The sequence below is a fragment of the Pelodiscus sinensis genome, chromosome 8 (genome assembly GCF_049634645.1).
Source record: "Pelodiscus sinensis isolate JC-2024 chromosome 8, ASM4963464v1, whole genome shotgun sequence".
In the NCBI taxonomy this organism is placed as follows: Eukaryota; Metazoa; Chordata; order Testudines; family Trionychidae; genus Pelodiscus; species Pelodiscus sinensis.
In genome coordinates this window covers 46,957,296-46,980,983 of record NC_134718.1, presented here as the reverse complement: position 1 = coordinate 46,980,983, position 23,688 = coordinate 46,957,296, and the positions used below count along the sequence as shown (strand labels likewise).

General features: G+C 39.7%; 1 protein-coding gene across 4 annotated transcripts in view; it reads right to left on the bottom strand.

Annotated features, from left to right (window-relative positions):
• The window catches only part of STK32C (serine/threonine kinase 32C), a 309,125-nt gene that overhangs the window by 129,054 nt on the left and 156,383 nt on the right, over window positions 1–23,688 (bottom strand). For 3 of the 4 annotated variants that reach the window (XM_006136628.4, XM_075935236.1, XM_006136629.4), the window contains one exon: window positions 11,273–11,328. In XM_006136628.4, the coding sequence (XP_006136690.1) occupies window positions 11,273–11,328 (56 nt within the window). Of the gene's footprint in view, window positions 1–7,974; window positions 8,032–11,272; window positions 11,329–23,688 lie in introns of those variants that run through there. The other variant, XM_075935235.1, reaches the window with a different exon arrangement.

The window sequence follows — 23,688 nt, the reverse complement described above, 5'->3', positions numbered from 1 at the left end:
TTTGCTTTGCATGAAATTTGCTTTTCATGTGCTCAACATTTTTTGTATATCACTTACTGAGTCTTTTGCTAGCTGTTCTTCAAATTCTTTTTTTGATCTTCCTAATTATATTTTTACACTTCATTTGCCAGAGTTTATGCTCTTTTTTTCTCCGTAGGATTTAACTTCCACATTTTAAAGGCTGGCTTTTTGCCTCTCACTGCTTCTTTTACATTGTTGTTTAGCTACAGTGACCCTTTTTGCTTTTCTTACTATGTTTTTTTTTTTAAATTGGGGTATGTCTTTCAGTAGAGCCACTATTGTGGTACCTTTAAAAAGTTTCCATGCAGCTTTCAGGAATTTCACTTTTGGCATTGTGTCTTTTAATTTCTGTTTAACTAACTTCCTCATTTGTGTGCAGTTCCTTTCTGAAATTAAATGCTACCATGGTGGACTGCTGTGGTGCTTTTCCCACCACGGGAATGTCAAATTTAATTATATTGTGGTCACTATTAGCTGGCTGTTCAGCTATATTCATCTCATGGGCCAGATCCTGTGCTCTACTTAGGACTAAAATCAAGCATTGCCTCTCCTCTTACGAGTTCCAGAATTAGCTGCTCCAAGAAGCAGTAATTTAAGATGTCAAGAAACTTTTCCTTTATATCCTTTCATGACGTGACATGTACACAGTCAATATGGGGATAGTTTAAATCCCCCATTATTATTGAGTGTTTTTAATTTGTATAATCTCTCTCATCTCCCTAAGCATTTTGCAATCATTAGCACTCTCCTGCTCAGGTGGTCAGTAGTATATCTCTACTGCTACATTTTTATTATTCAGGCATGGAATTACTAACCATACAGACTCCATGGCATAATTTAGTTCATCTAGATTTTTTACTTTATTTGATCCTATGATTTCTTTCGCATATAATGCCGCTTTCCCATCAGCATGACCTGTTCTGGTCCTTCCGATATATTTTGTACCCTGGTATTACTGTGTCCCATTGATTATTCTCATTACACCAAATTTCCGTGGTACCTATTATATCACTACCTACATAGGCACTCTATTCATGTAGGCCATTTGTTATTTTAAAATTCTTTTTCTCCCATGCTTTGTTCTAACTGCAAAATGGTTACTATCACTGTCAGGAAACACAAGTGCCTTAAAGCAGTTGGACATCCAGGGTGATAATGGTTGGAGGACATGGGAAAGGGGAATTTGGTACCAGTCTACGGCCATGTCTACATTAGGAAATAATTTCAAAATAAGTTAAATCAAAATAACAACTCGCAAAATAACAAAATCGAAATAGTGTGTCCCCACTACGGGGGAGCATCAAAATTGTTCACAATTATTTTGAAATAGCACGTCCACACTGATTAAAGCCTGTCTCCGATATAGAGCCCCCAGAAGCACTCCAGGAAGAACACCAGGTGGGTAGTGTGGATGCTCCGCTTGTTATTTTGAAATAAGGTGGGTTATTCTAAAATAACTTACTAGTGTAGACTAGGGCTAAGAGTGAAAGAACTGCAAGATTGCACCTTGTGTCAGATGAGTGCAAGAGGCCTAATTCCTGAGAGGAGTGCTGCCAGAGAAACTAAAAAGGGGACAGAGGTATATATTTTGATCTGCATCCTAAATTGCAACTTACGTTCTTGATTTCTTAGAATGACAAAGAGGAGCAGATAGTTTCAAAATCCTACATGCAAAGGAAGCTTTCAAATTCATGATATTCTACAATTGTAAATATGGTTACTCTAACTCACAGAGGTGTGTGGGTTATAAAATGCCTGCCAACTGCCTTTTCCCAAAGACAGCACTTAAACTAAGTAAGCTGGTCTCCAGACATTAATGAATTTAATTCCATGCCTGTATTTATAGAATGTAGCTATCTTCTCTGTCACAGCTCTCACATAACTGCATCTATTTGTATTTGTCATCCTGGATTATGCCTCTCAGTTTCCTCATTCGTAGCTCTGCACTTCTCCAATTGCTAAACTTAGTCCATTAAAAAACAGAATTTTTTTTTTCAAATTCCCTCTCAATGGACCCTCTCCATTATAAAAAGCTTTTCACTGTAACAGTTTCCATTATATCATAATGTAGGCTAAAAATTATAGGAATGACTACCTGTATTAATAAAAGGGAAGTGAAAGAAAGAAATGTGCCCACACTGAAAACTGTCCCTGACTGGTCTTCTATTGTCAAGATACGTTTCTTCTCTCTGTAATATTTCATTTCAGTATTGTTCCTCATTCCAACCAGGATTTCGTTATTTAGCCTCATGCTTACAGCAGCTGACAAAGTAAGGCTACAATAGTGTTGAGGAACCCCCTGACAGATTTTCCTTTTTTCCATAGCAATATATTCAAAGTAGAAAAAGATAGATTTCCCATAGCCCTAGACCACTTTTTCCATTTAAACTAAAGGAAGAGGCATAAACTGGTTTAGACTGGATAAGGCAGAGGGAATGCAGAGGAAAAGCAATTTAATTATCAGTAATGTTTTCCCCACTGGTCTGGTATTAGAAAATATAAAACAGAGCAAGATTTTAAAAGGCATTGAGCTGCCATATGATGAAAAGAACTACCTACCAGGGTTTTCAAAAGCACCCAGATGCCTAGCTCACAATGAGATTTGGTGGTGCTTAGGCGCCTTTGAAAATTCCAGTAGGTGCCATCTGCATATCTAGGTATCTAAGTATCTTTACAAATCTTGCCTTGAACCCTTAGGAAACTCACCACTTTCCAGGTGGACACAATTTGGGAACTAGCTAGTTTTCCAGTTTTGGAGAGTCTATGCAGGGAGTCTCTGAACCTTTTAGTATTGCATAGCTGTGTGCTGTTATGCTCCCTCCACCAAAAAAATAAAATAACCCTAAATCTACAGAAGAGATGAGTGCAGGGGCAGCAGCTGCCATAACAATCTATGTTGGAGCATCCACAATTGTTTCTTGTGTAGACCATCAGGGAGATGATGACATTATCATGCTCTTTCTGTAGTTTCTGGAGTGACTCTGATGTCTAAAGTGTGGTTTTCATGCTTGTTAGCAGATCAAGCAAGATCATTGGTAGCTATAGCAGTGGTATGATGCTTTCCCCTTGCAGCTAACAATTGATTATTTCTGTCCTCTTCAAAGGCTTGGAAAGCTCGAGGACTGTATGTTGCCATGCTGATCCATTTGACATAGCCTTCTCTAGATCCTCTTTTTTTTGTACTAAAGTGTATTCTGTTCTTGATGCTTTCCTTATAGCACTTTCTAGCATGACCTTTATTCCAATGTCCTTGTGCCAATTTACGTATGGAAATTTTTTCTGGGGAGTCAATGTCCAGGCGCCCTAATAATGTGTCCAACCCAGCATAGTCGGGCTTTTCAATATAACCTCAAAACTTGTGACATTTGACTTTTGAAGACCCTCCATGTTGATAATTTTGCCTTGCCAGCAGATCCCCATAATGGCTTGCAGAGACCGTATATGGAAGCCTGCTCACTGTTTCATTTCCCATTTTAATGGTGTTCACATCCTAGAGCCATAGAGGAGAGATGTGAGCGTAAAAGCATTGTGAAGTTTTATTTTTGTTCGGAGGGTTACGTTGTGGGATTTCAGGACTTTGTTGTGTAGCTTTATTAGTAACTGAGAAGCTTTCTGTACCCTGTTCGTGATCTCTTTGTCAAGAGATTAATCACTGGATGTTGCTGCTGAGATGGGTAAAATTATCAACTTGCTTTAGCTAGATTCTACTAATGGATGTGCTAGAGGATATGGCATGGAATGGTGTATTTATATGTAATACAAATAGTAGTTTCCCATTCCCACAGGGGCTCACTGCCTCATATTCAATTCCAACAATCCTCTCATTGGTACCAGTGTATTTTCTTACTCTGCAGGTAGAGTCGGAAAGTCAATCTACTCAGAAGAGAGCCTCTGAGAAAGAAATCAATTTAGTGTAAATCTACTACATAAAACTTATTAAGCTTATTTTAAAATAATGTAATTTAGGCTTAGTTAACATCTAGGGCAAGATACATTTTTGTTTAAATATGACTATTTCAGTAAATATGACCTTATGCATGATCACGGATGGACTCATAATACCCTAAGAACAATTGAGCTCATACTCAGCATATTTGACCATATTTGAACACATTTGACCTAGGTATGTCAGGTCCTTCACATTTTTTGGTCCCCTTGTGCTTTGCCTGGTACAAACAGCCCCTGCACTGGGGAGTTCACTGTTTCCAGAGAAAAAGACCAAGGCTAGGCAGAGAAACAGAGGCACTGAGAAGTGACTTGCCAAAAGTTGCACAGGTTATTGACAGAACTGGAAATTGAACTCAGGTCATTGAAGGTTTAGCTCAAGGTCTTATCCACTGGATAACACTGCCTCACATGATGTCATGTGAACAGAAACACAGTTCATGTATTAGCATTGGTATTGTGTAAAATACAGACACATTTAAAGAAAAATGAGTGTGATGATATCTTTAATATTTTTAAATACTAAATCTAGGGGTTGGCAGTTCTATAAGGTACATAAATATATATAAAGATATTTTCATGTAAAATAGCTTTGCTCTGTATCTTGAGCAATTGAGCATATTGGCATATTCTTGAGAAAGCTGACATATGAATCAACACATCATGTTGTTAAAAATACATATAAAATTCTGATGACTGATACATTACTCTAGGTTTGATTTATTTTTCTTTAAACAAGGAAAGCTAAAAAAAAGGGACCTCCTGTGACTTGTTCCGCAAAAGTCAAATGTAATATTGCCTTGGGACAGCATATTTTTATTTTATTTTATTACATTTTAAGTTTGATTAATTACTGTCACTGCATGTCAGATTCAATCTGTTTCTTTGGAAGTGGCTAGATTCAGAACAGAGGGTGAGATCTCATGTGAACTGTGCCTGAGAGCTACAGACATGATTTCCTTTCTCCCTCCACTAGGGCAGTTATAATGTACATGAAAGAGTGTACTGAGTATGCCGGCATGGAGCATGATGAAGCATGTGTGTAATAAGGAAATATGCAGCGTAAAAGATTAATGTTGCATTGACGGCTTTTCAATCCAAGATAGAAGATTCATGTTTCCCAGTATTCCCCGGTCGTCTTCCACTCCATACCACCCCAACCTCTTTAATGATTTTAAATTGAGCTCTTTCCTTCCCCCAACAAAAATTAACCAAGGGCTTGTCTTCACTATGACTATGTCTAAACTACATTTCTCTTTCGAAAGGGGAAAGTAAATGAGGCCGATCGAAAATTCACATGAAGTGCAGATTTCATAGAATCATAGAATACTAGGACTGGAAGGGACCTTGAGAGGTCATCGAGTCCAGTCCCCTTCCCTCATGGCAGGACCAAATACTGTCTAGACCATCCCTGATAGACATTTATCTAACCTACTCTTAAATATCTCCAGAGATGGGTATTCCATAACCTCCCTGGGCAATGTATTCCAGTGTTTGACTACCCTGACAGTTAGGAACTTTTTCCTAATGTCCAACCTAAACCTCCCTTGCTGTAGTTTAAGCCCCTTGTTTCTTGTTCTATCCTCAGAGGCCAAGATGAACAAGTTTTCTCCCTCCTCCTTATGACACTGTTTTAGATATCTGAAAACTGCTATCATGTCCCCCCTCAATCTTTTCTTTTCTAAACTAAACAAACCCAATTCCTTCAGCCTTCCCTCATAGGTCATGATCTCTAGATCTTTAATCATTCTCGTTGCTCTTCTCTGGACCCTCTCCAATTTTTCCACATCTTTCTTGAAATGATTTACAAATCTTGTGCTTCATTTGCATAATCGCATGAGAGCGCTTTTTCAAGAAAGGGTTTTTTGAAAAGGAAACCACAGTCTAGATGGGGTTCTTTTGAAAAAAAAAAAAAACCTTTTTCAAAAGAACCTGTACACCTAATTTTTTCAGGAGTATGGGTTCTTTTGAAAAAGGTTTTTTTTTCTTTTAAAGAACCCCATCTAGACTGCAGTTTCTATTTCGAAAAACCCTTTTTCAAAAAAGCGCTCTCACACGATTATGCAAATGAATCATGAGATTTGTAAATCCGCGCTTCATTTGAATTTTCGATTGGCTTCATTTACATTACTCTTTCGAAAGAGGAATATAGTTTAGACATGCCCTATCTGGAAGATCAACACTGCTGTGGTCAACCTTCTGGAGTTTGATTTAGTGGTTCTAGTAAAGATATATTATTATAGTATTATAGCTGCATTTCCAACATATATTATTTAATACCCCCTTTTTATGGCTGCTCATAGAACTGATGTTTAATTTAATTTTACCCATTCACTTTTCTGCCTTGTTGCTACAAGTTCCCAAACCTTTTCTTCAGTTTCCTGAACTGAATAATAACCTTTAAGAGTCTCTGAACTGCAGCCTGGTTCCTTCATTTGCTACAGTACCCGGAACATTTACAACCACCACTTCAATAAACAAATGCAGTCATTCTATTACCTGCTCAGAGCTGGGCTGTCCAAAGAATGGTCTATTGGCTAAATGAAACCGCTAGGGTTCTACAAAGCACCTCATAACCACCATCCAACAAGTAGAAAAAATGTTTATATCAAGACAGATCACTGTCTGCAGGTCCAGACTTTGATCTCAGTTATACCAGTAAAAATATGGAGTTAACTTCACAGCGGTGAGAGGAGAGAACCAGATTTCCACCGGGATAGCTGAGATAAGAATTTAGCCTGTAGCCTCTCAGGGTCTGTTGTATGTTTGAACTCTTAATCTTCATGAGTCACACCTTGATATCCAAAAATGATCTGTTCCATTTTATGCAGCTTACTAAAGGTGCTACCCTCAGGCTCTAGGCAAGTTGTCAGGACAGCCCTTTGTTGGCCAAATCTGGCTGCTTCTTCCCCTGAACACACTGCCCAGGAAAAAAAGCACTAAAATAATTCCATTCTAGTTTCAGATACAAGGGTACACATCAATGGGCAACAAAAGGAATGCAAACCACACAGTGAAACCTGGCTTCCCATCTGAGACTCAAACCATGTCCAAAGTTTGTGTCCTGAAAGTGAAAATCCTATGTCACCTAGCTGTGAAAATTCCTGCCTGTGTAGCTCTTAAAGACAGTGTTACTAAAACCATTTGGTAAGCAACCCTGGGCCAGATTATTGGGGGTAGCATGGCTGCTGGCAGCAAATTACGATGTCATGTGGCAAGACATCCCAGTGCAGCAGTGAACCTGCAATGGTATCATATATATAGTAGCCCAATGTCTGTGACTCTGTAACACTGAAATGCTGGCTGTTCCCTCTGGGTGGCACTGTTGCCTCCCGCCGTGGCACTCGGCTGACTTCTGCACCACTCAGACGGGCCACCACGGTGCAAGCGACCGTTTGGGCTCCACGGTCCCCTGAGTGAGAGACAGAGGGGGAGGCAGTAGGAGGAGGAGAGAGAGAGAAAGAGAGAGAGAGAGAGAGAGAGAGACCGGAGGCTCAGGAGAGAGGACCGATGTGGAGGAAAGACCTGAAAATCCCATCTTATGACGGGCTAATTGGCTAGTTCAGTAATAATAGGTGTTTGTATGCTATACTTTGATACCAACTTGTTGTTGTAATTATTGTTGTTATAATTATTATTATATTGTTTTACTGTAACACCTAAGAAGCCCAGTCATGGATCAGTACCTCACTATGGCGACCAAACACAGCACAAAAAGACAGCCTGTGCCCCGAAGAGCTTACAATCTAGGAAAAACAGAGGGTTGTGACAGAAATAGGATGTATGTGATCAAGATAAATTTATGTCACATTCTGTGGACATTAAGGCCAACATAAATTACAGACTTACTGAACCTGACCTTGGCATGACTGCTATGCTAGGGCCTTCTAGAGAGGGCACAGTAAAGCCAATTACATCAGCTCTTTGATGCTTTTCCATCAGGGAATACTTTTTGCTCTCACAAAAGCAAACTGAATTTGAAAGCTAAGGACCCAATGCATCATTTACCATGGCAGCAGGCTCTGATGATAAGCTGTTCACAGCCTCCAGAATCAGGAAATTGCTCTACAAGGAGAAATATCTGTTAGCAACATTACTTGATGTTCTCTTCAGGGGCAGAACTGAAGACACTGCCAGAACCTATGGATTTAAATCACTGAGCATATTATAGGCTACAAGGCAGACATTTTGTTCTGCCTCATTCTCTACACAAGTTAACAGGATAGAGTCATCAGAGGACGTTTGTAATACCTTTTATGGTGAAAGCATGTATAAGTATTTCAGCTCCTCCCTATCTCTGATCTTTGGTAACAAATTGAGGGGCTACATGCCTAAATTTTGCATTTGCTACTAATACACATGCTAAGTGAAACCTAAATGTTAAATCTACCTATTTAGTAATGCAGCCTAAATGCAACTTCAAATGACAGAATGTTGTTCAAGAAATTTCAGACCTTTATAGCCCAAGTAAATTGTTGGCCCCTCCTTTCACACTAAAAATATAAATCTCTTTGTCTCACTCATTTTGCCTTGCTGGAAATTCTATTGTCACTATGTCTGCAGGAGTATGGCTACACTGCCACCCTAGTTCGAACTAGCTTTTGCTCCCAGGCTGTAGAATTCTCTTCCTCGGGATATTCGCATGGCGCCAACGCTAGCGTTGTTTTGGTGTCAGGCTAATGCCACCCTTATTACTCATGTTTTTATTAATGTTTGAGTCTGTATGAGTGTGTTCCTCCTCTCTATATGTTTTTAGCTGGTTATGTCCCTATGAGGTCTCGTATTTTAAATTCTCATATTTTAAATTTTTATATATATTTGTATTTTTTTGTTTGTTCTTGTAAGCCACCTTGAATATTTTAAATAGAAAGGCGGGGTAAAAATATTTAAATAAATAAATAAGCAGCAGTCACAATATTTTAGCTTTATAACGACTCCGAACTACAGAGGAATTTATCTTAATGTTGTACAAATCGATGGGCAGTTCCTCAACTGGTATAAGTTGTCATTGGTCCTTTGTCTTCAAAGGACTTATGACAACTTACACCAGAAGGGGTCTTCCCACTAAAGTTTTTATTCATCTACCAATGTTTGTAGCACCATCTTAGAAACTTGACATTTTGCCTCTTCCCACTTATTCTTTTTTGCTTGAAACTTTAATTATTTTTAATCTATGGCAGTTTTCATTTCAGAACAACCTCCTCTATGGCTTACATAGTAGTTCACTATGATGAAATATTGTTACTAGCCCCCATCCCATGTGGACTCACAATGAATCCAGGAGTTCATGTGAGTGGATCCGATCCTTATTATGCCAGAATGATGGGCTTGGTAGCTCTCATGGTTGGTCAATGGCCCATTTCAGTGCATCCGCAGAGGAAGCAAAAGACAATGGTTTTGTTTTAATGTCTCCCAAGAACAGATGCTTTGTTTCGTTGGGTTGATATAACTTTTGTAAATGTATTGCAAGTTGTGCCTTGTGTCATCAAAGCAAATGTTAGGGGGTTTTTCATTCTCAATTGTTTTCTCTGGCTTTTCACTCTGTAGATTTTAACTATTTTAACATATAGTTTTAAAAATCTGTATGAAAACCATGGCCATATTAGAAAAAATGATACCCACAGTGTATCAGGGAGAGAATTCCTAACTTTGCCTCTGCAGAGTTCGATCGCATTACTGAAGCTTAACGAGGGCAGAGCTTGGTATACACAGACGATTATACATATAATATTTGTTCTGTATTATTGAGCTCAGATACCATAGTAATGGGAGGGCTACAAATAATGGGAGAACAACAATTACACAGCAGGTTTCATTTTAGGTGCCATATTTTGATACCTTTATTCACACTTCATAGAACTTAATTCTACAAATAGTCCAGTGAGGTCAATGGAGATATTCATGGAGTAAAGTGCTAACCCAAATAAGACAGTCAGAATCTGACCCTCTGTATTTGATGCATAAAAAAAGCAGAACAGCTTCCTTGCCAGTGTTCTGGTTGTTTCCTACGATATTCTTAGAAGTAGGTGAAGTTGGTGACACACGTTTTGCAGTATTCTTTGCTCATCTATTATATGCATTGCAACAACTTCAACATTTTACATTTTGCAAAATTTCAAAGACCCATTTCTCTGCCCTCATCCCCAAGACAGCAGCTGGTGAAATTCACCTTTGGCACAAAGCTTCACACTTGCAAGCTGTCATGTAGTGGTGCTATGGCAGCCATATTTGGCAGGTTTTTTCAAAGTGTTAAAATTACTGCTATTACTGCTACTCTTTTTCCTAATTGTGAGAAGAAGCTGCAGTTGATCAGAGGAGATCTCAGAGGGCAGATGCCTTTAGGACAAAGTCAATTAAATACAATGTAGACAGCAGAAGAAATATGAAATTGTGACACTGCAACTAGCTCCTGTAACATCAAAGATAGAGGGTGGATGCCCTTAATGCAACGACACATATATGATGAATTTCATAAATGTGGTGAAAAATAAATTGTGCAGAACATAAATGTCAAAGAAAGAACAGTGGCCTAAGCTCATATCAATGAAATTCAGTCAACACCACAAATGTAATAACTGTCCAGGAAAGAAGGGACATACTCACACATTATTTTATAATTAATTTATCTGTCTATTTATTCTATCTATATTGGTAACAAAGATATATAAATTAGGAAACAAAGTAAGCATCAAATACTAGTTCTGTTCTGATTTTTAAACTTGCTCCATACATATTATTATTATTATTATTATTATTTGCAAAATAATAAACAAATGATTTCCTTAAGTACAACTAATTGTTCAGAGAAATAGAGGCCAAATAGCTTCTGAGAACCCTCCTGATCACATGACAGCTCAGCCAGTTAAGAAACCAGATCCAGTATCACGTGACTTATCATAGAACTGTAGGGCTGGAAGGTACCTTGAGAAGTCATCTCCATTCTCCTGTATTGAGGCAGGACCAAGTATACCTAGATTATTATGACTACCACAACCAACAAATCCAACTTGGAAACAAAATATATAATACATATATTTGCCAATTCAGTTATTCTAGTAATTAAAAAATGAATTGCGTGAAATATGAAACTTAACATCCCAAAATTGCACAAGTTTACAAATGAGCCAATGTCAATGAAATATTTCCTGAATAAAAATGTGCACACCTCTACTTACCACCCACTACATAAGAAAAAAAATCACTTTCAGGATTATTTTTCTTGATACAATAAATAGTTTGTGCATAATTTGTTTTTAGATACAATTCACCTTACAGTATTCATGATTAAATTCAACTTCTAACTTACCTTGCCAAAGCTTCCCTTCCCAATTGCTCGGAGTATCTGGAAGTGGTCAAAATTCACTAGAAAGTAAAAACAAAAGAGTTTTAGTTTCTCAGTTCTGGATATTTTCCTAACAATGTCTTAAAAAAACTGAAAAAAGAAAAAAAAAGATGAGATGAGTGATTTATAAAAGTACACTTCACCAACTGGAGAAGTTGTTGCCAAAAGATCAGTATTTCCAGAAGATTTTTGTTTAAAGAAAGATTTTTTGTTTAAAGAAAACCAGTGGGTTGGGCCCTTTATATCAGCTTTAAACTTGAGTGCTTTAGGGACTCAATCTTCCTTATCCTGCTTATACCCAGAATCTTCTAGTTTCTGACTCCTGAAATTCCATTCACTTCTGGTTCCTGCATGCCTCATATAGTGTATCTACAAAAATAAAAGGACACACAGGTAGGACCCCACATCTAGGAACCCACTCTGATACTTTTATAGGGTACGTCTACATAGCAGTGATATTTTGGAATAACACAGCAAGCAATTATTTTGAAATAATGTTGAAATGGAGGACTTCTTACTTCAACTCCTGTAACCCTGATTTCATCAGGAGTAAGGGAAGTCAGAGTGTTCTTCCTTCAACTTCCTGTTGTGCAGACAGTGCCAAAAGCTGAGTTAAGCTATTTCAACTTCAGCTTCGCAACTGATGTAGCTGAAGTGGCGTATCTTAATTTGACTTTTGCTCTGAAGCATAGATGTGCCCATAATTAGCAATACCTCATTCCATGCAGAGCTGATTTCAATTAAACTACCTGTGAAGCATGGCTATGTCGATACTGCCGCTTTTTATTGGAAAAAGGTGCACAAATTGCACTCTGCCCATCTACTCTGGGCCAAATTTCGGAAAAACCTCTTCTTTTGGAGAAGCCCTTCTTCCTTGTGGCACGAGGAAGACAGGGCTTCTGAAAGAGCACATCTGCTCTTCTGCAAAATATGTCAGAATAGCAGACGCGTTCCCTGGACACAGCAGAGTTTTTCTGGGTTACCTCCAGTCTCCCAGAAAAAAACCATAGTCTAGACATAGCCTATGTTGGTATCACAGAACATTTGAACCCTAGTGGCTTTGACTGGCTTCCAAAGAGTCCTTTACCAAGTCTTCTTTCTCACCTGACATTGTTTGACTTTCATCCACAAATTGCACAGAAAATGCTTTCTAGTATAGTTGCCAGTGTGTTTAATTTTTAAAACATTCTAAATATATAGTGAGATTTTTTTAAAAAAACCCAAACAACTATTACTCAGTTGGTTTGAGGATAATGATGCCCACAGAGTATGAGAACAGTCATTTATAGATATGTATAGAAATATATAAATAAGAGTTGAGTAAGTTACATACCACTATTAAACTGAAAAAGAAAAAACACAAAAATGTAACCTATTACAAAAAGCAGAGTGAATGAGTGCGCGTGTGTGTGTGTCAAGGTGTGTATAGAAGGAGGCCTCAGGGACACAACACAAACAAGTCTCACTGCTAAAAATATCATGCACATGAAGAGCTTACTATTGAGCATGCCTGCTCTGCATACAGTTTGGCTATTACCAGTGCTATCAAGAAGTCAAGATTTTAAGGATGGGCCATTGACTTTTATTCCCTGGATTTTTGTAACTATCTGTACTTTACCTGATAGTGATTTGAGACATAATGAAAAGTAAGGGGGAGAGATGAGAGTGTTAGTCTAATACTTTAATTAAGTGCAATATTGCTATGTCAACAACCATACAATTGTACAATTATGATTACTAAATTATTGCTTTGATCTAGTCTCTCCAAAATTAATCTCAAATGAAAGGTGCTATGTAGCCCTTCTGTCTGCATAGGTAGTAAAATAACCCCTAGTACCCTGAGTACCTTGATGATATTAATAAATATATAATTGATTATGATGATAATGATGGTCTCCTCAATTTTGAGTACATTTTTGACAATCATAGTTTTGTACAAATGGGTCTTTCTTGACTCCGTAGACTGGACCAGGAAGAGCAACATTACCCCACTGACAATGGAGTCCTTTTGCCTTTTTGTGTTGACTGAGCTGCATATTGTTTCTGTGCTTAGAGTTGTGTTTCCTCTGTTGCATGCAATTTTTTTCAAGCTGTGAGTGCCCACCCTCAGGGCATGGTGCCATGCAATACAATTAACTACCAGTTGTTCAAAGGTTGAATCAGAAATGCTCATTTTAGATTGTGTTTCAGAACGCCTTTGAAGCATTTCAATTGACCTCCACACTTAGAATGTTTAGAGCATAATTCAGAATATCAGAGGTGTATTGATAGATGGGTCTCCAGCATTTGAATTATCTGGTTTGTCCATCTCAAGTGGGCAGAGATCAAATGAGCCTCAGTGCTGAGCAAACCAGCTTTTACCAGGACTGCAGTGTTGGAAATGTGGTCCTGTCCATTTGATGTGCAGAAATCAGCGTAGGTATTGCAAGCGGAGCTTCTCATGTTTTTTAATATGTAATTGAAAACAGTTCCATGTTTCACATTGTTAGAGCAATATCCCAAGGACATCATAGACTTTGTTTTTTGTCTGTACACAGATTCCATGTTACTTCCAGAGTCAGTGATAGAAGCAACTGTGCATGGTGCTGGCTTTTTAATTTTTTTTCAAGATATTGGTAAGGTTGTTTTCATTTAGCCAGTGATGGGGGCAAACTCCTGAGGCACCACAGCAAAGCAGTTTGCAAGATCTTGCAGTGATGCCTCAGATTGCACCACCAAGACATAATCATCAGCACAGAGCAGTTCCTGGATGAATGTTACTATCACCTTGGTGTTTGCACAGACAGGAAAGACTGATGAGCCTAACAGCACAGAAGTGTATAAAGACACCATTTGAAACATCACAAAGGGTTTTCTCTAGCATCACAGAAAAGACAAGACAAAATGATGAGATGCAAGGCACCTCCCTGCTTCACCCTATTCATGACTGGAAATGTTACATCACCATCAGCAATAACTCTTCCAGCCGATGCCTACATTGAATTGCCAAACTATGTTCATATGTTTTTGTGGACATCCAGATTCAGTCAGTAATTTCCAAAGGGCAATTCAGCTGACTATATCAAATGCCTTAGGGTATGTCTACACTGCAAAGTTAATTCGAAATAACAGCTGTTGTTTCGAATTAACTTTAATAGCGTTTATACATGCAAACTGTTATTTCAAAATTAATTCGAAATAGCAGAACACTTAATTCAAATTTCATAAACCTCATTCTATGAGGAGTAATGCCAAATTCGAAATAACTATTTCGAATTAAGTGCTGTGTAGACACTAAATTCGAAATAGGGGGCCTCCAGCCCTTCCCAGGGAGCCCTGGTGGCCACTCTGGGCACAACCAGGAAAACTTACTCTCCTCTCCCCCAGCTCCAGAGCCATTAAAGGGGTAGACCCTGGCCACAGTGCCTGTGCCAGCTCCAAGCCTGCCAGCCCAGAGCCAGCAGTGGCCACCGTGGCCCCTGACCAACACATCTATTTTTTCACATGCAGACAAATATATTGAGAAAAACACAAGATTAGATTAAAGTGAGAATGTTTTAAACACATTACATTTGTTTACTTGGCTCTTAAACTACAGGAGATTTCATGATTTGGGGAGTTCCCAGGAAGTTTTACTCTAGGGCTGTGTCCAGACTCCATGCCTCCGTCGACGGAGGCATGTAGATTAGCCAGATCGGAAGAGGGAAATGAAGCCGCGATTAAAATAATCGCGGCTTCATTTAAATTTAAATGGCTGCCCCGATCTGCCGATCAGCTGTTTGTCGGCAGATCGGGAGAGTCTGGACGCGATGCCCCGACAAAGAAGCCTTTCTTCATCGACACAGGTAAACCTGGTTTCACGAGGCTTACCTGTGTCGATGAAGAAAGGCTTCTTTGTCGGGGCATCGCGTCCAGACTCTCCCGATCTGCCGACAAACAGCTGATCGGCAGATCGGGGCAGCCATTTAAATTTAAATGAAGCCGCGATTATTTTAATCGCGGCTTCATTTCCCTCTTCCGATCTGGCTAATCTACATGCCTCCGTCGACGGAGGCATGGAGTCTGGACACAGCCTAGGAGTAAAGTGTGAGAAACAATGTGTGCATTGTTACATAAAAGCAGTCTCTCTCTCACTCACTCGCTCGGTCTCTCTCTCTTTTTGTTTGTATCCATGACTACACATGAGCTAAAAAGCCCATTCTAGTCCATAATCAAGATATATAACTTTAAATATGCATATCAACAATATATTCCCTTGAAATAATCTGTAAAGAAATGTGGAATTTAATAAATTAAATATGGTCTCCATAGGGGCAGATATAGGGGAGGGCGAGCAGGGCGGCCGTCCCGGGCCCTGCGCTTCAAAAAGCCCCGCGCATATGCGTGGCGCCACCGCGCATGTGCCGTGTCAAAGGGGGGGCCCCGCGAAATTGTGCTGCCCTGGGCCTCGCAAAATCCTCATCTGCTCCTGGGTCTCCATTAACTTCAGATACACATGAAGTTATGAGTGGCTGCTTATTTTTCTTCAATTCCACCAACTTATTTTAAAAAGAGACAGGCAACTGAGATTCCAATAAGACAAAAGCAAGTCTCAACATTTTTTTAAAATGCACTTTTTTGTGCACAATACACAGTACTTCTAAAAATGACAACATATTTCTACAGAATATGTGATTATCTCTGAAATAGAAATCCTAAACTTGCCTACTACAATTATATATATGCTCTAGAGATTTCTTTTCTTTTTTTTTTTTTTTTTTTTTGCAACTGACAAGAGAAAGCTGTCTTTCACTAACCACTCGAATATCTTATTATTTTTGGATGATTTGTACTAGCCTGAGTCATGCATAAATGCTAGTGAAGAATACCATGACACATACTCCCAACAAGCAAGGATATGACAGCTGTTGCCTATTCACAGGACCATACTCACCCACTAGCTTGACTTCAGTGTGGCATAGTTTTGACAGTCACAATCTATAAGTACAATAATGGTTTGGCTTGAGGTTTCGGTGAAGGAACCTACAGGGGGTGGAGGAGGAACCAGAAAACTCTTCTATAAATTATAAATAAAATGGAATGTAGCAAAAATGACGTAATGACATTCATTTGTTAATAAAATTGCCATCATGTTTGATTGAAAGGCTCCAAGGGGTACTGTGCTAGATCCTTATGAAACCAGTAAGTTAGGGTACATCTATACCAGCCCTTTAGATTGATCTAGGGAGGCTAATGAAGGCAACTGAAATTGCAAATCAAGCCCGGGATTTAAATATCCCGCGCTTGATTTGCATGTTCCGGCCGGTCGCCATTTTAGAAATTGACTAGCCCAAAGTAACTGCCCACGTCTAAACGCGGCAGTGAAACGGGATTCCAATTTAAACCCCTAACTTGAATCATCTGGTATTCCTCCTGCAATGAGGTTTACCAGCTAATTTGAATTAGGGGCTTTAAATTGGAATCCCGTTTCACTGTCGCGTGTAGATGCGGGCAGTTACTTCGGGCTAGTCAATTTCTAAAATGGCAACCGGCCGGGAACATGCAAATCAAGCCCAGGATATTTAAATCCTGGGCTTGATTTGTAATTTTGGTCACCTTCATTAGCCTCCCTAGATTGATCTAGGTGGCTAGTGTAGACGTACCCTTACTTACTGCTACTATCTTTCTGAAAGCTCATTTTCAGTATGCCCCTTTCAGAGAGGGGATGGTGGCGGGGAATTGCTGGACAGAAAGCAAACACTTTTGTCAGGAAAGACAAATATCCTCCCCTGAGATTATTCCTGGCATCAAACGACAAACTGATTTATAACTGAGGATAACATGCAACAATTTTTTTGGTTCACATTATTTGCTTTAAATTTCAAGGAATGAATGAAAAGTAGGACAGCAGTTTTTATGCTATTGTAAAGCTTCATTAAAACTCACACTTTGCAGTCCATCTGACAAATTTATGTTCTCCCCTCACCCCAACAAAAATGTAACAGTAAATGCTGCAGGGAGTTCTCTATTAACTCAGATTTCCTTGTTTTTATAAAATGGCCTACTATATATTATCAAGTACAGTGAATTAAAAGCTTTAATTTGTCAGTAGCTAAAATACATTTTATACCATTTCTCCTATTTTGCACATAATTTTTGTGGAGAATTATTATACTTCAAATTACCCTGTGTGCTTTTTTTAGTCCCAATGCCAGAAATTTCAGAACTGTGTTTCTCCATAATTTTAATTTCTGTTTTATTCTACAATTATTCCATACAACAGATAAATATGTGGCAAGAGAAAAATAAAACATTGCTATGGTTGTCCTATTAATGAGTATGATCTGGAGGTTTCACTGGGAGCATAATGGGTCTCAAGTGGCTAGATAAAAATGTGTCTGAATCCTGATTCCAACCCCCACATTCTTGGGAAAAGTTCTATCCCATATCTGGGTCTGGATGCTATAGGCAGTTCTTGTCTGGGTCAATCTATGGCACCTGTCCACTACTTGAATCACAGGTTAATGAGGAGTTCAATTAGAAGATTGGGCCTCAAACACATGTAGTCCCTTCCCAAGGCTACATCTAGACTGAAGGCTTCTTTCGGAAGAAGCTTTTCCCGAAGAGATCTTCCAAAAAAACTTCTTCTGAAAGAAAGCCTCCACTCTGCCAAAGTGCATCAAAAAAGTGATCTGCTTTTTCAAAAGATAGCATCCACACTGAATGGACGCTCTCTCGCATGTAACCTGTGATTACTATGGACCAAGTGGCCACCAGGGTACCCGTGCTTATTCCTCTTTCCTCTTCTTGTGAAAGAACTCCCTCTTCCCCATCCACACGCACCTTTTTCCAAAAGAGTTCTTTCAGAAAAAGGCTTCTTCCTCATAGAAAGAGGTTTATCAATGTTGGAAAAACACCTTTGTTCTTTCAATTTTTTCCCAAAAGAATGCGATTGCAGTGTGGACGTAACTGGAATTTTTCAGAAAAACAGCTGTTTTTCAAAAAAAAAAAAACCCGTAGTGTAGAAATTGCCCAAGTGTTCTGGTAAAATGAGTGCGTTGCACACATTAGAATGGGGTCAGTATGCTTTCCCTGATGGTAAGGAAGGGGACAGGGCTAGGGCTTCTCTGCTTCTCCCTGAGTTCAGTAACTGTGGCCATGACTGGTCTTGGAACAAAATGCACAAAGACACAAAGAATAGCTTAATGCATTTACCAACTCATTTGTGCACCTGCCCAATGGCCGGTTAAAATCTATTACAATTAGGAATGTAAAATCCTGTTTAATCAGTTAACCACTAGGTTTAACCAGATAACCAATTGAGCAGGATCCTGGGCAGGGGCCCACTCCAACCTGGCTGATGCAGCCCATAGCCTGTGTGTCTGCCACTCCCCAGCCCTGCGTGGGGCTGCCAGCTCGCTCCCAAGCCACATGGGCTGGAAACCGACAGCCCCATGGCTGAAGCAGCCCTCCATCCACAGCAGGCCGCAGGCAGGACCTTCTCCCAGGTACTGATTAACTGTTATGGTGATGCTTAGAGGGTAACCAGTTAATCAGTTAAGAGTTCACATCCCTAATTACAATGGGCTGAGTCTTCCTACTATCTCCAAAGGTCTTAGAATTTGGAAACATTCAGGCTTGGCTCAGATCCAAACTCGGCAGCTTTCACCCCCACATAATTAGAATGTGACTACTCTTTTATGACGCAATGTCCAGTGAACTCCATCTGAAAGGCTGTGGAAAGAGGGAAAGGGAATGGGCAATAAAACTTAGGTCTTAAATATGGATTCATTTTTGTTACTATTTTGGTGTATCTTAATATATTTTGTAGGTAATGAGTCATTCACAAAGCAGTTTAAATGGTACTTAAAATGTCTAACAATGTTTGATACTTTATCAAACCAATTATGCTATCTGGAAAGATAAGAGACAATACATTTTGCTTCACTCACAAATAAAACAATTAAAACATATCTTGCTGTAAAAATCTTAGTGTGCGCCAACAGCTGTCAATGCTCAAATCACGTGTGAAAGTGTTTGCATGAATAAAGCTGCACACATACACATGGAAGCCAGGGTGAGAGTCACTTGGAAATTTGTCTCAAAGTATCCCATTCCAAGATTCACACTGTCAAATTAAAAACTATATTGAAAAATAAAACAACACCGTTTGTTATCTATGTTACAAAGAACAGTAATGAAAATTAAAAATGGCAGAATTTTAAAGATATTTCATACTTTTGGCTGTTTATATTATTATTATATCATGTGCATTTCTCAGCTTAGACAATGAAAATAAGCTTGTGGGACTCATTTTTATTGTATAGAGAAGTTCCCTGTCAATATCATGTTCTGTTCTACTTTGCTAGCACAAAACTGCAGTGATTGGGCTGTAAATAACATAAGGTGAGGTTCATCATTGTTCATAAAATGACTCATTCCTGCTGTATTAAGGAAAATAATGGGAACAATCTATTGATTTTAGTTTTTGTAAAAAAAACTTGTCTTTATAAAATCCAAATGTTGAACCAAATTTGACATGACAGTGCCTCTTTAAAACTGTATTATGCCTAAATTCCTATTTGGATAATTGCACTTAGCCTGGGGTACTTATAATAAACATCCAACAGTTGTAATTAGATACAATATTTTTGACATATGCTACTATAATGCCAAGAGGCGGAATCAAACCTGGGACCTCAGCAGTTTAGTTCATGAGTCTCTACTGCGTGGGGTAAAAGGCAGCTGGCCCTTAGCTAAGGTTATAGAGCAGACTCATTATTCTCTCTGTAAGTGATTTCCATGTCACTAGGTGGAACAGTGAACCGTACCCAGTAGGTGCATGGTTTATATCCTTTCCCTGGCTGAGGAAGCACATCCTGAGCTGCAAAGACATCCTAGTTGAAATCCCAGACAAGCCCCCATGAGGATAAATCCCTGTAATATTATCATTCTTATATAACTTTGTATTAAGATCTTGTCCTTTTAGATATATCTTCGTTAAGTGTTCTTATAGAATCTCTGTAACATTTCTCCTATAACTTTCTATTAAGAGAAACTTTCCTTTTTATATATATAGATCTTGTAAGAAAAAATGTCTTTTGAGCTCTCCCATTTCCTTGATTGTCCTGTTGAAATGAATGCGGTGTGAATGGAGAATGAAAGGTGAGCCCCTCAAGCAGCAGTTGCAAGGGTGGAGAAGGTCTGGGAGCCAGATCCAAGACAATACCTGTAAAGTGAGCTCATTAAGAAGATTGGATATACAGATGCCTTGGGAGCAGAGGCGGATATAGGGCAGGGCGAACGGGACGGCCGCCCCGAGCCCCGCGCTTCAAAATGCCCCGCGCATGCGTCGTGGCGCCACCACGCATGCGCATGGCGTCACTGCGCATGCGCCGTGGCAAAGGGGGGGGGGCCGCGAAATTATGCTGCCCGGGGCCCCGCAAAACGGTCATCTGCCCCTGCTTGGGAGTCAAACAGCAAGTGCCTGCCCTTGGAAAAACTCTCTTTGAAGCAACATTAAGAAAGGCAAGATGATGACTAATTGGCTGCATGAGGGATAAATATGAGGCATTTTGCAGAGGGATCCCAGGTTTTCGTCTTGTCAACATGGGAGCATCAATCGGGATCAGCAGAAGCCCAGCTCAACCCATCTTCCATTTAACTCACCTGGCCAGTGCAGTTAGGGGGAGCAACTTTTGGTAACAAGACGGAGTGTGCTTGTGTGTGTTTGAGAGTGCATGAGTGTAATGTATCATATGTATATGATAAGTATTGATTGATTTATGTATGTTCAAAAAATGTGGCATGTTGCCTTATCCCCCTGCTGTTTCTTTTAAACACTACACCCACTTGTAACAGAATAAAACCTGGGACCCCTGGAGCACTCAAATATTAGGGTATTATTGTTTTATAATGGAAAATTTGTCTCATCAGCATGACACAATCAAAGTTCCTTTTTTACAGAGACAATTCTGTACCTGAGTAAACCAAAGCAAATTAATAGCTGTGTTCAACCTAGAATTATATTATATTAATGTTTTTTAATATGGTAAGAAATCATTGGTGTAATAAATCTAACATAATTATTGGTATGGAAACATTACTACATGCATACAGTAGACGTGCTGTCACAAAATGTAAACAGTTTCTATTAACTGATAGAAAATTTATAGCTACAACTCAGAAGTGATTACTCATTTCTACCCAGGTCTAAAAAAGTGGTCTATTCTCCAAAGCTTTGACCCATGCCAGTGGAAGAACACAGATAAAGGAAGACCAAGAATGATGGAAGATGGCAAGTAGAAGAATTTACTGACAGAGATATGGGAATGAAATGAGAAGAGTCATGAAATAACTCAGGGTATGTCTACTCTACCCTCCTAGTTCGAACTAGGAGGGTAATGTAGGCATACCGCACTTGCAAATGAAGCCCGGGATTTGAATTTCCCGGGCTTCATTTGCATAAGCGGGGAGCCGCCATTTTTAAAACCCCGCTGGTTCGAACCCCGTGCAGCGCGGCTACACGGGGCACGAACTAGCTAGTTCGAACTAGGCTTCCGAGTTCAAACTACCGTTACTCCTCATTTCACGAGGAGTAACGGTAGTTTGAACTAGGAAGCCTAGTTCGAACTACCTAGTTCGTGCCCCGTGTAGCCGCGCTGCACGGGGTTCGAAGCAGCGGGGTTTTAAAAATGGCGGCTCCCCGCTTATGCAAATGAAGCCCGGGAAATTCAAATCCCGGGCTTCATTTGCAAGTGCAGTATGCCTACATTACCCCGCTAGTTCGAACTAGCGGGGTAGTGTAGACATACCCTCCGGGACAACAGGGAAAGACAAGGACAGTTGCACCTGAGACATTGAGACAGAAGTCAGGAGACTGAAAAGGGTTTGTGCAGGAATGTCGGGAGAAATGGAGAATTGGCAGTGGACGTGTACAGAGAGATTGGAGGAAAATGTGCACTTCCATGGAAGGAGAGAGAGACATTCAAGTGCTGCAGAAATGTTACAAGAAAAAGCAGTAGGCCCACTAAAAACTATTAGAAGACTCAGGGAGTGGCTACAAAAGAATCAGGAAAGTTTGTTAGTGACCAGAGTATAACAAAGACGAATTCCAAAGGAAAGCGCCTAGGAGGACAGAAAGATCAAGGGAAAGCCTTGCAGGAAAGGAGAGTGACACATGTCTAAAACAGAAGAGGCAGAAAACACCTTAAGGCTAGAAAACACCCCCGTTTGCCTGGCTTCAGTGCCTGACGCTCAGGGCTCTCCCTCCAGCATTGGGAAGCCAGTGCTGGCACTCCAGCCCCTACCACTGCCTCCCCATGGATTGGCCTTTGATTTTTCTGTGGGTCAGCAACCCCTGACCCAAGAGGGGTTCCTTGCCCCTGCCTTAAGTTGTGGAGATGAGATTGGAGTGGACCTGAAAGTGACAAGAAGGGTTTTGGAAGTACCCAGCAAAGAAAGGAGACTGCAGAGGAACAATGTCTAGAGAGTCTGCTGTATAAATAATAACATACTCTCTAATTACTAGATTCTTCTGTTCTCCTTTCTTCTTCTCTGGAAACTGCCTAATATACGGCCTTCATTTTTGTGTAACTGGGTGGCTCCATACTGTGAAAGGATCATCCTGCTTTCTTGAGTTTCACTTCCCTTTTGTTTCTACTTAAAAAAAAAGTTTTAGAAATGCATGTTGTATTTTAGTCCCCAGTTAGGGTTACCAGGTGTCTGGTATTGAACCAGACAGTCTGGTATTTTCGCCTCCTATCTGGTAAAAAAAATTCAGAAAATACCAGACACCTAAAATGTCTGGTATTTTCTGATTTTTCCTAGCCAGGAGGCAAAAATCCCAGGTGCTTACCGGGTTCCTCAGGGCAGCTGTCCGGCCTGGCGCAGGGAGGCAAGATGGCGGGTGGCCGCCGGCAGCCTGTTAGAGGCAAAAAGCCTCAAAAGCACTCCTTAAAGGGTTTATTTATTTGTTTGCTTAACAACTCTTGGGGTGTCTTTTTTTTTTTTTGGTTCGGTATTTTTTCAGAAACCATATGGCAACCCTATCCCCAGTAACTAATGCTGTTCTGGTATGCCCATTTCATTTACAGAGAAGATTAGCTGGGTGAGACTAATGGAAATTCACTGTAGTCTGACTGGCAACTTGAATGAGTATTAACTGCCCAGGAATTCAGGGAATGCTGATAGATAATACAAAAAATCAAAGGTATAATATGAACCACTTTAAACACTAAGGAATCAAACATGCCATTAAAAAACAGCTGTGAATTCATCTTAGAAGGAATAAGATATTGGTCTTAGGATAGAATAATGTTTGCATTGGCTCATAACCATTCCTAACTAGTGCATGTCTGTTAAAATTACCTGTATTTTCAGTGAATGAACATTGGATCACTATTAGATTAGATGAAAAGAAC